General features: G+C 35.3%; 1 protein-coding gene across 7 annotated transcripts in view; it reads right to left on the bottom strand.

Annotated features, from left to right (window-relative positions):
* SK (small conductance calcium-activated potassium channel) overlaps positions 1-13,251 on the bottom strand; it is a 591,679-nt gene that overhangs the window by 149,853 nt on the left and 428,575 nt on the right. For 5 of the 7 annotated variants that reach the window (XR_010952625.1, XM_067782017.1, XM_067782018.1 and 2 more), the window contains exons 12-13: positions 1,601-1,670; positions 1,432-1,533 (exon numbers count right to left, since the gene is read on the bottom strand). The exons of 1 other annotated variant lie outside the window; for it this stretch is intronic. Coding sequence is in view for 5 of the 6 variants with exons in the window: in XM_067782017.1 (XP_067638118.1) it covers positions 1,432-1,533; positions 1,601-1,670 (172 nt within the window). In the remaining variant the exon portion in view is untranslated. Of the gene's footprint in view, positions 1-1,431; positions 1,534-1,600; positions 1,671-2,050; positions 2,202-13,251 lie in introns of those variants that run through there. One more of the 7 variants, XM_067782022.1, reaches the window with a different exon arrangement.

The raw sequence follows: 13,251 nt of genomic DNA, 5'->3' as shown, positions 1-13,251 counted from the left end.
CCACATAAACTGCACCCTACATTTCCTACTTTTATTTTAAATTTAATGTGAGTCTTGCTAAATCTACAAACAACTTCTGTTTTTGTGTGCCGGTGTAATTAATTAAAATTGACCTCGTTTTTTTCGAGTTTATGAGCGGAGCTCAATATTCTCAAAAGCTACCATTTTTTAAGGACTGCTTGCACCTTGTCATTGCAGCTTCAGACGTGGTTAATCTATTTTTGACCAGATCTTCACTATAGCCAAATCCCGAAGAAGACTCAGGAGTTGTTCCTTTGTTCCTATTAACACCCGTATTTGGAAGCAGAGAACTTTTTACAAGACGAAAATCGCATAGGCGGTTAAGCGCCAATTATTAATGATGTTTTTTTCTAAATACTCTCAAATTCTGACATTTTTTCGAAAGCCAATTTATGAGCAGAATGCAAATTATTTTGAATCATTTTTATATAGGAATTTGACAGGTTCCCTGTCCCATGTGTCTTATATGATACATGAGCAATCTTGGATATACCTTATACTATGGAAATTACTTAAACGTTTCTGTTATTCGTATGGGACGTGGCTGTATAGACTTTGTAAACTAAAAAAACTTAAAAAAAAACTAGGCAATTTTCAAATACTTCCTAAAAATTCGTAAAATTTTTGTTGTTGTTTTGTATATTTTTTTATTTTATCTTTAAAAAGCTTCTACCTTCAATATTTGTTCCAACCATATATGTAGTATTCCTATATTGCTAATTGAAAATCCTCGCAATGTGTTTTGAATTCGAAACAAACAAACAAAGAAAAAACAAACAACAAAACAACACAGCCTATAAAATTTTTGTGATTGTAGCAGCATAAGTGTGACAAGAAAAAATTTAAATTTAGGTACATTCGATTATTGAGTACAAAAACAAAAACGTTTAAACAGCAATATATCGGCACTCTTATGTTTGGGTAATGTACCTAGCCTTTTGTAGCAATATAGGAGTATTACAATTATGGTTCCAACGTAATTACAGGGAACCGTTATTATTGTACCCACCTACTCGATTCTCAAGAATGAGGAAAGTACTCGAGTATGTACTCGTATCGGAACAACACCACGAATAATTCATCGTTGAAGTTATGATTCCTCTTAATGCAGAAAAATTTAGTTCTGCAATATGGGTAAACGGAGTGTATTTTAATATAATAAGAGGGGAGAGGAAGACTGATCAATATAAGCTTCTTAAATTTGTTTTAAATAATCAGGTTAACCAAAGTTCTAATTAATGCTTTCTTGTGAAATGGGATAATAGGAAATGTGTATGCTAATTTCCCGACAATGGAAACGTCAAAAACCATTAAACCAGCAGATGGATGCACCATAACTCGGTCTAACATTATCCGTGTGTACATGGACTAATTAAAATAAAAGTTTAATAAACAAATACTTGTATTTACCTGAATTGACTGCAGTTTGTCTTCCAAACTTGTAAGGCGTTCTTCAATCGCATCTTGACGGCTCGACATATCCGAAATAATTTCATATACCGTGTTTTGAGTCTAAGACAATATAAAGGGACCATGCAAGTAAGAATTTATTATAAATTAAATGCTAAAGTTTGTTTACCTTTGCCATATCGGTTATTGTGTTTGCGTTATCCATTAGTTTCCGTTGGTCCATTTTAACCTTTCGCAACCTAATTTATGATCAAAATCTCTCATTAGTTACAAGTGAGAGAAAGTTTATCACATTCATTTAGATGTTTAAATGTACTTATGTACTTGCATAAATAAACATAGTATGGATTTATACAATGCCTTTAATTTAAGTTGTACTTGAAGTCGTCAACACTGAAAGGCCTCACATAGTTGCAATCGAACGAAGTTAAATTGTCAACTTTTCACTCGCAGTTGATTGGAAACTTTGGAGGTATACCTACGACCTGACCTTCGGGAAAACTGGAATTCCTAAAAGCCGTGTGGGCGAGGGTTGTCGAATTTGTAAGGAAATACACGATCATCCTTATTTGGTTGAGTGTTTCATTTCAAATGAGAGCAAAATTTTTCTCGTATATCAGCACTCATAAGAGTATTAAAAAGAGTCCACCTCAGGCCTACTTATATCTCTCACCACGTCCAATAACAACACAACATTAGTTTCACTTGGCTGTTGTCTGTAATCAAATCTTGCAAGTTGAATTTGATACACTTCCCGGTGTTCGATTGACCTGAAATTTAGCACGCATGTATAACTCCGATGAAAATGCAATATTACTTTGCGAGAATTTGATAAATTAATCGATAACAGAGTTATCGGTAAAGATTTGTGATCACCTTGGCATAAAAGCCTAAGTCCTCAAGAACGCAGATAACTTCGCTTTGTTTGTGTTACAACGAACGTAGAAGTTAGGCTGTTATCGCTAAATGTTGCACACTTTTCTGCGCACATGATTTTGTTTTACAGATTTTTGGCGATGGAATTTTAGCAGAGCAGAGATCTGCAAATAGCAGTTGTAAACTAAACGCGACATAGGCAAAGTCACAATAAAATATAATTTTAAGTTAGTTAACACTCGAATAGAAAAATTGACTGTTGAAAGTTGACTTCGAAGAAACCTTGTAATGTTGATGCATTAAAAGAAATGGATTGGATGAGAAACGTTACAAATAACTAAGTAAAGATTACATAACTAATTTAAACAATATTTTACCCTATTAAAAATTTTAAAAAATTCATATTTAAATTAAATTTAAGAAAAAATCGAACTAAATAGTAAAAAATTAAATTAAAGAAAAAAACTTTTTTCAAAATAAGCTTTTATTATTGGTTAATAAAATTAACTAAAAAGTAAAAAATAAATTGACTTTAAAGAAATATAACACTTTATAAGTTCATTGTAACCTTTAACGATAATTAGGCTTGTTCGTCTGCGACAAAAAAATTCCATATTGTAACGAATTTCAGGGAGCTCCACTTATTTGCAAACTTCTGCTTACGTTCGTATCGCTAAACTCTTGAATAAAATACTCTAATATTCTGTATTACAAAATGGTCTTTATTAGACTGCTTTGAAAGTGCTTTACAACTAAACTTCACTTCGCAACTGATAACGTGTTCAAAACAAACTGACTGATTTACTCATGCCTCAGCTTGTGCTGCTTTTATACTCTTCGGTTTCCTCATTCGCATACTTCTAGGCGTTTCTTCTTCTAGAATTTATTTCATATTTCTTTATTCAGTCTATGATTTACAAGAATCTTACAGACTATATTAAACATTATTAAAAATAAGGTTTATTTACAGTAAAGTTAATTTAAAATGGAAAATAACATATTTTTAAAACTTCGACGAGATATCGAAAAGTCAATACAATAATTATTATTGATTGAGTTAATAGCAATTAGAACGCAAGTGATCGGGCCATTAAGTGCGTAATTAGATCTAAACTGGTCAATTACAAACATAGTATATTGGCGCAAAGTCCGTGGTGGAACATAAAAGTTCAAAGACTCTAACAGTATCGGACAATCAATAATGTCATTGGAAATATCATAAATAAATATTATAGATGTAATTAATCTTCTACTTTCTAATGTGTGAAGATTAATTAGCTTACACCTAGAGATATATGGAGGAAGAGGCAGATCGAAGTTTATATCGTATAAACAGTACTTCATGAATATTTTTTGCACACGTTCGACTCTCTTATTGTGTACCTCATAATAAGGACTCCATATTATGGAACCATACTCAAGCCTTGACCGTACAAAGGCATTGTATAATAGTTTTTTAGTATATGGGTCCTTAAACTCGGATCCATTTCTTTTAATAAAGGCCAGTAAGGAATATGCTTTGGGGATAATAAAATTTAAGTGCTCGTTGAATGTAAAAGACCAATCAAATACAACACCTAAATCCCGAATTTTATTCACCCTAAGTAACGGCTTATTAGAGACATAGTAAGACGAAATCAATTTATTACATAATTTGGAATAAGTTATGTAATAACATTTGTTGGCATTCAGCGCAAGCTTATTTTTACAGCACCACTCATTAAAATTATTTAACTCAAATTGTAGTATGAGAGTATCAGACTCGTTCTTGATTCTGAAAAAAATTTTCAAATCATCAGCGTAAAGGAGATAATTGCATTGCTTGAAACAAGCACTTACATCATTGATAAAGAGAAAAAGAAAAGTGGGCCAAGGATACTTGGGGCACACCTGAGGTTGCTACGTAAGGCGATAACTTTACGTTGTCAATAACAACAAAATTTATCCTATTGGATAAGTATGAATAAATCCATTGTAAAAATGTAGAGTGGAAACCCATTTTTCGCAATTTAGCCAAGAGGGCTTTGTGCGAAACTCTGTCAAAAGCTTTGGATATGTCTGTATATATGCAGTCAACTTGACAACCATGAGTAAAAGACGAGATGCAGTAATTCGAAAAACGACCAGATTAGTTACTGTTGAACCCCCCGGAACGAAGCGATGTTGACATGGGCAAATATAACGCTTGACTACGGACGATAATTTAAACATCACCGTTTTCTCAAAAAGTTTTGAAATCACGGGGATCTTCGATATTGGCCGATAGTTTGTAACGTCAATTTGACTACCACTTTTATGAATAGGTTGAATAAAAGTAGTTTTCCATTCATCCAAAAAGATACTAGACTTTAATGATAAATTAAATATATGCAACAAGGGATCTGCAACGGAAGCTACACATTGCTTCAGGAAAAAAGATGAAAATTTTTGATAATCATATTGCTTGGTGCTCTTGATCGTCTGAATACTTAAGATAATATCATCAATATCTAGAACTAATGAGGAGAAGTCGAAACAAGACGTTATCTCGTTCAACATATCCCCGTCGTCATTCCACAGATCATCAATAGCAAAAGTTTGCTTTAAAAAATTCTGCAAACAAATTGGCTGAATCACTAGACGATGATGAATTCTTGCCCTTGTAAGACACAGACAACGGTATTGTTGAAACCTATTGTTTGGAGCGAATGAAATTCCAAAACGATTTAGGATTCGATTTGATATTATTTTCGAAATTGAGAATATATCGATTGTACAGAAACTTATCAAGACAATTAAACTCCTTCGCGTAATTCAGATATTGTTGCTTGAGTTCGGGACTTCCTGATTTTTTAAAAAGTTTATGATATTTATTACGCAAATTGTTTAGAGTCTTTAATCTTTTGGTATACCACGGCAACTTGTAAACCCTTGCCGGGAAACGAGGAATATTAATATTCATTATTTCCGAGATATTACTTTTGAATAAGCCAAAGCAGTCTGAAAGATTGCGATTATTAAAAAGAGACTGCCAGTCAATATTTGAAATCAAATTATTGATCAAGGCAAAATCACATCGGCTATAATTGAAACCAACTTCATTATTGAGTTTAATATTTCCAAATTCATAAAACTTAATCTCCAATATCAATGGTACGTGATGTTTATCAGTATTAGATAACGGGCAGAGATAACGAATTAAATTATAATTAAGATCATTACTAACAAATATAAGATCGAGGATTTTACCTAGCGTGTTTTCAAAATCATTGATTTGACCTAACTGTAAACTATAAGAATTATCAACTAAGTACATTTCACTAGCTTGATTGACATTAGTAGGTATGCAAGTTTTCTGACCTGGAAGATAATTCCATACGATTTTATTTAAGTTAAAATCCCCTAAAATACAAAATTTAGAATTCAAGTTAGTGCTCGAAACATGCATTATATTATTAACGTGATTTTCATAAACACTATCTGCACTATTTGGTGGTATATAAGAAACACTGACAAATAGACATTTTGTTTTGCTTTTATACTGATTATAAGCTGATCAATAGAAGTATCAGCGATATTAAGAGGAACCTCCGAGGTTTGTAGGCTTTTTCTTACAGCAATTAGCACTCCTCCACCTCGATAAAGTCCTGTACTTACACTATCACGATCTTTGCGATATATATTATACAAATTTTTATCAAAAAACTCATTACTAAAAAAGTCCGCAGTAAGCCACGTCTCAACAAGAACTATCAAATCGTATTCTTCACTAGAGGTAGCAGCAAATACAGCAGATGCCTTAGTTCTCATGCCTGATATGTTTTGAAAATATATTGATATTGAGTTCTTTAAAGAACGGGCATCATCAATTAGACAGGAATTGTAGCAGTCATTATTGGTTACGGAGCGAGGACTTATGAGTTGTCCTTTTGCACCACAGTCCTTTGAAAAAAACGAAACGGCCTTACTTTTACATCCGATGGCCAAATTGACGAATCGAGCAACTTATTGTAATTAGATGCTGAGATCCCAAGCTTAAAATTAACACTCCGTAAGGACTTTTCATCTACGTCCCTTTTCGTAAGTTTTTGGCACTTAGTCACCAGCTATAAAATTACGAGCTATAAACTACAGATGCATAGTACTACAGATGCATAGTAGTAGTATAATAGCTTCTCGCATAGCAATATGCGCGTGTTAATATGAGTAATACTTCCACCAATGATTGCATACTTTTGTGAGTATCTCAGATATATGCATGTGTTTGTGCGTATCTCTCCGCTGGTTCTCCGCTGCTTGTATGTGCATAAGTGTAGACATAATGATTGATTTGTTTATGTACATACCAGTGACTGCTTAGTATCGGCTTAGAGATGATAGTATCCATTAGTGTTGCTAATAACAATTACATATATATTGTGACGAATCCTAGCAACACTAAGGGGTACTATCATCTCTAAGCCGATACTAAGCAGTGACTTGTATGCACATAACCAAATTAATCATTATGTCTACACATATGTCCATACAAGCAGCGGAGAGCAACGCACAAACACATGCATTTATCTGAGATACTCCCAAAAGTAGGCAATAATTTGTGCAAGTATCACTCACATATACACGCACATATGAGAAGCTATACACGTGCATCTGTAGTTATAATTTTATAGCTAGTAACTAAGTAAATTCTGGAAACGCCTAGAAGTATGAAACGATGAAATCGAAGAGTATAAAAGAGCGCAATATGAGCAATCATCAATGAGTTTGATTTAAGCACGCTATCTGTCGAGAAGTAGTAGTATTGTGAAGTACTTGAATAAAGGCCATTTTGCATTATTGAATAGTGGAGTTATTTATTCAACAGTTTAGTGATTCGAACGCTAGTAGAAGGTTGCAAATAAGAGGAATTTTCCAAAATTCGTTACAATATTTTTAACATTAAAACTTTTACGTATCACAGTCCTAATTGTTCTAATAAAAGCGTGTTACATTGTGATAGCAAGAAAAGGAGGTCCTAAATGTTCTTAATTATACCATCAAAATTTAACACTGTGATATAAACTGTAAGATTTAATAATTTAGGTGTAAAGTTTTAATGTTAAAAATATATAATTATGAACAATATGGAATTTTTTTATCGCAGACGAAGAAGCCTAATTATCGTTAAAAGTTACAATGAACTTATAAAGTGTGATATTTCTTTACTAAATTTACAATTTATTTTTTACTTTTTAGTTTATTTTATTAACCAATAATAAAAGCTTATTTTTAAAAAAGTTTTTTTTTCCTTAATTTTATTTGGAATAATGAATACATTTTTTTAGTCATTACTGCTTTTTGTCAGTCTCTGGACTAATTATTAATTTTTGCATTCCACATGTGGAAAAGCAAAATTCAAAAGCATTCCTCATGTGAATAATAGTATTACCTTATATATAAATTTCTCGTGTCATGCAATTAAGGGAGCATATTGCGTAGGGCTACGAATCGAATCTCCGGGACTGGGTGCGAAACTCGGACTGGAACTGCGACCGGAAGTAGTAGTAGGTCTGGGACTGGGACTGGGAATAAGGGCTGGAGAAGAATAAAAAGAACTAGAGAGAGGAAAAAAATGGAAGGAGAAAGAGACTGAGAAATAGACAGAGCTAGACGAAGATAGGGATAAAGAGGATAGGTGTAGCGGGGGAGGAAGGAGGGGAGGGGACTAGAGAGAAAAACGGGATATCAGAGACGAAAAGGGAGAAAGAGACGCAGGGAGAGGATGAATAAAAGGATAAAGAAAAAGGTCAGAGAGGTGGGGGAGAGTAAGAGGTAAAAACTTCCTAAAAGTTATGCAGCTTGGTCAAAATTAGTGAAGAACAACGTCTGCTGGGTCTGCTAGTATATAACTTATGTAAAGTGAACAGTTGAATTCTCTAAAATATAAAACTCCTAATTTGCGGGTTTGGTTACGTGATTTTATTTTACGTTTTGTTATTTCATTATTAGAAGAAACAAAGGTAAAAGTAAAAAAATCTCACAAAAGGTGCATTTCATTGTAGTTGTTGGTACTATAGAATTTTCGTCATCTCAGATGTGAAATTGCAGTAAAGTTCGAGCTGTAAGTTAAGCGTTATATGGAAATAATTTTAACCTGCTCCAAGTTATATTTGGTTTATTTTGAAGTCTATTTAATGTTGCGAAAAAGGCAAGTATATAAGTTGCAAATTCTTCTCATGAAATTATAAGGAATACTTATAAGGAAGTAGCTAAGATATTAAAAAAAAAAAAAACGGTGCTTAAATGTATTTTTTACTGCGAACTAACATACATATATTAATGAAATATAGAATTTTTTTTTATATACTAAACTAATAAAAACAATTCCATCACTAAACAAGACAAATTTTATCTCAATCCATGATAAATTAACCAAATAAAAATGGCACATTACTTATATTTTTGTGCCGTGTTTTCCGGATCTTGTGGTTTTATTTTTTGCTGTTATTTTTCATTTCGGGTGAAATAAGAAAAAAACTGCGGACAAAAATTCCAACAAAATTAATTTTAATAAAAAGTTTGGAAAAAACTAAACAAAACACAACAGCGTGACGCTTCCCAAGGCAGTCGGTTCTATGTACCGGAGCGACTCGGGATTTTTCCCGACCAAGGACTGTCATTTCATCGTAACCCCATTTAATTTGTTGTGTCTCTTCCACAAATTGTCAAACTCCCAGCAGCTCCTTGCAGCGGGACTGCGCCATACTGTCCTGCTCCGGGAAGGTATCGAACCCAATCCGGATCCATCTCCAGACCCCGGTCCTGAGAAATGGTTTTGCTGCGTTTGCCGGAAAAGAATCTTTTTAGGACGGTCATACTCTTGTCAGTGTGTAACTTGCAAGGGATGGTTGCATCGGACAGGTTGTTCGGGGCTAGATCCCAAAACCAGACGTCTAGTAACTTTTATGAATCTTTTGTGGCTAATTGTTGTTCACACCCATGGGCGTCCCGTAGTCTACGCCTTAGTACCGCCACTACCTTCCAGCAGCTCTGCTGCTCAGCAAGCCACAACAAGTACCCGCTGCTGCTGGCGCCCTACGGCGCCACCAGCCCACACGGCCCCATAACTACAATCTCCGTAGTAGAGTGGGTAGCAATGCCGAGCATCAGCCCCCGTGCCCGTCTTCTTCCCTCTCTTTTCAGGCAGCAATCGTGTAGTGAGAGAAGCAGACGCTTAGTCCCTACCACCTTTTGCACCGTTTAGGAACACAGAATATATATGTTTGCGACATCCGCCCAATGCAGGTTCTACCTTGGACCCTGCCACTTTCTAGATGTTCTGGTCTCCGCGACGGAAACCCCCCGACGGGCTTCATTGCGCCATGTTGCCAGGCCGCAAACCCAAATACACCGGGTACCCAAATGCTTACCCAGGGACGTTCAGTCCCAGGGCCACAACAGCAATTGCGTCCTAGCCCTTCACAACTCAGGCGTAGTCACCCGTCACTTACTCCTAGAATGACGAAATCTCCCCCGCTGCACTTCAGAATTCTGCAGATAAACTGTAATGGATTAACTCGGAAGATCACCGAGATAGTCGATTTCATGAAGTGACACTAAACTCACAGAAAGATCTGCTCTGCAAAACTTTTCTGGGTATAATCGTTGGTTGATGTTGTTTGTGTAAGTGAGACATGGTTTAGTGAAAATACCTCTGATCTGCATTCTTGTATTAGTAGCTATAACGTCATTCGGAATGACAGGAAAGGTAGGAAAGGGGGTGGTGTGGCGATCTATTGTAAGAAAAATCTTAGCATTAAGCCTCTTAGTATGTCTGTTGACTCAGATATTGAGTTTATCATTTCTGAGGTCTCTGATGGTGTAAAAGAAGCTTTAGTTTCTTGTGTTTATAACCCGCCTAAATGTTTCACGTTAGATTGTTTTTTTACTGCCCTGTCCGTGTATATAATTGATTATGAATGTTACGTCATTAGCGGTGATTTCAATGTTAATTTACTTGTAAATGACTCGTATAGTAAACAACTGTGTGATCAAGTTTCAACAGCTGGTTTAGTCATAGTAAATGACACAATGCCTACGAGGTACGCTAACAACTCCAATCCCAGCTTATTAGACTATTTTATGATATCTGACTTGACATATATTCTTAAATTTGACCAGCTTTGTTTTGTATCAGACCATGACCTAATTTTTTGTACTGTTAACGTTGGGTTTAATCGTCCTGAGCCATATGTTTATGTATATCGTGATTTCCGTTCTGTGGATACCAAAGTGTTGCTCAGCGATTGTTCCTGTATTCCTTGGTACGATTGTTGGTATTTAGATACGGTAGATAAGAAACTTGACCATCTTAACCAAAACATAAATGTCATATTTGATCGTCATGTCCCTACACGTACTGTCCATGTTTTAAATAAATCTTGTCCTTGGTTTAGTAGAAGAGTTATTTGTGCAATAAAAAAGCGCAATAAGCTGCACGCCAAATGGAGAAGGTCCCGAAATGATGCTTCATTGGCTTTGTACAAAGCTGCTCGCAACGAAGCGACTGCCGTAATTAGGCAGTCCAAAAAGAATTTCTTTCATAGCAAATTGGATCCTTCTCTGCCATCAAAAGCGCTTTGGCGTAACCTTAAAACCCTAAAGGTCCATGGGAGAAATAAGGTGGAATGCAGTATTGACCCTGACATACTAAATAATTTTTTCATCGGTTCCAGCAACAACTCCAGCTCTGTCTCTCCTGAGAGGATGCCTGAACTTGTCAATACTTTTATTAATACGTTTGAGTTTAAGTGTGTTAGTGAGTGTGACGTAATAAAGTCTATCTTGTCTATAAAATCGTGTGCCGTGGGTAATGATGTGGTTTCGTTAAAATTCGTAAAAATTGTTCTTCCTTTTATTGTAAATCCTCTGACCAACATTATTAACCACTGTTTTACAAGTGGTTGTTTTCCTTCTGCTTGGAAGAAAGCAATAGTTGTGCCTGTGCCTAAGAAACCGTTTGCTGCGGATCCTTCGGATTTCAGACCGATTAGTATCGTACCATCGTTCTCAAAAGTGTGTGAATCTTTAATGGCTGAACAAATATCTAATTTTGTTAGAGAAAACAACTTGCTCTCACCTCTACAGTGTGGCTTTAAGCCTAAACACAGTTGTGCCACTGCTATGGTAAAAATCATGGATGACATCAGAGGGCCATTTGATAATGGCGACCTAACCATTCTTTGCATGTTGGATTTTTCTAAGGCATTCGGTTCGGTCAGCCACGAGCTATTGTGCTGGAAACTCCGTCACTTCTTTGCCTTTTCTGATAGTTCCATTAAAGTCATGGCTAGTTACCTCCAAGGTAGGGAACAAAAGGTCAGAGGAGAGAAAGCTTCGTCAGAATTCAAATCCATTAAAGCAGGTGTTCCTCAGGGATCAATTCTTGGTCCTCTGTTATTTAGTATGTTTGTCAATGATGTGTTTTCCGTGTGTAAGTATGTTAACGTCCACGCATATGCTGATGATATTCAGTTGTACCTTTCTAATCGTGTTGGCCTCGTTGAAGACTTATGCTTCAAAGTAAACTGTGATCTGTCTGCTGTTTTCTGTTGGGCTAAAAACAATGCTTTATGCCTTAACGCTGCAAAATCGTACGTTATGCCGATATCCAAAAATGAAATCGACCCTGAAAGTATTCCATCTTTAAAGATTGGCTCGCAGGCACTTAGTACCACTGACAAAGTTAAAAATTTAGGCTTTGTATTAAATAACAAATTAACTTCTTTCGACCACGTTAATAAAGTAGTCCGCAATGTTTATGTTATACTGCGGACCTTACGCATATCGGCACCGTTCACACCACAGGAAACTCGTCGCAAGCTTGCAATGCAGCTAATTGTACCCCAATTCACATACTTTGAACTTGTGTATACTAAACTTGACTCGGAGTCCGCCAACAAGATCAATGTAACCTTCAATAATGTTACCAGGTACGTGTATGGGGTAGGTCGATACGATCACATATCACCCTGGAGGGATAAAATTCTGGGATGCAACATCCTTAATTACTTGGCTGCCAGAAACTGCATGTTCATGTTTAAACTATTAGAATGTAAGCTCCCCAAGTATCTTTATGACAAACTGCATTTTACCAGGTCTCAAAGAAACCGTAAATTGGTGGTTCCAATGTTCAAATACTTAATGTCTAGCAGATTGTTTTTTATTAGCGCTGTTAGACTTTGGAACTCAATTCCCGAATCAATTAAAGTAGGGCTGAATAATAGAAACTTCAAAATCATTATATTGAAATATTTCGCAGATGTTGATATTTCTTCTATATTTTGACTAAAATACTATTTCTAAAATAATCTTTATGTCATCTAATTTCCTAGCTTCTCCTTTCATTGTTTTCTGTACCTCTGCTATTCATGTGTCTCGATTAATTTGTAATAGTTATAAGATTAATTTAAGTAAGTGCATATATTAAACGCATACTTTTATGTCAGTAGGTAAATTTTTGTTTTCTTTAAATTTTTATATTGTGAACTTCCCATTTACATAAAATGTATTAGCATAAGTTTTTAATGTCAGTTGATGTACATATAAAAGACTTAAGTTCTTAGTTGTACAAATTTGTTAAATAAATGAAATAAATAAAAAATGAAATGAAATAAATGTCTACAGAAAAGATCGCATATCGTATTATCTTGGGCGATTTCAATGTCCATAACGATCTATGGCATTCAAACTTGCAAGCGGACAGCAGGGGTGAGATGTTGGCGGATCAAATAGAAGAAATGACGTTCTGCACAATAAACTGAGACGCCGCACTCGTATGGTAGGAAGCTGTGCATTCTACGGTTGACAAAGTTAGACGGAGGGCCAAAAGACATGCACATATACATAAATTCAGCGCGTCCCCAATTACCATCACCTCCAAAGAGGTTGAGGATGCCATCGGTCAAGCTAAACCATCCAAAGCAG

The sequence above is a fragment of the Eurosta solidaginis genome, chromosome 4 (genome assembly GCF_040869045.1).
Source record: "Eurosta solidaginis isolate ZX-2024a chromosome 4, ASM4086904v1, whole genome shotgun sequence".
NCBI lineage: Eukaryota > Metazoa > Arthropoda > Insecta > Diptera > Tephritidae > Eurosta > Eurosta solidaginis.
This window is presented reverse-complemented; position numbering and strand designations above follow the sequence as displayed.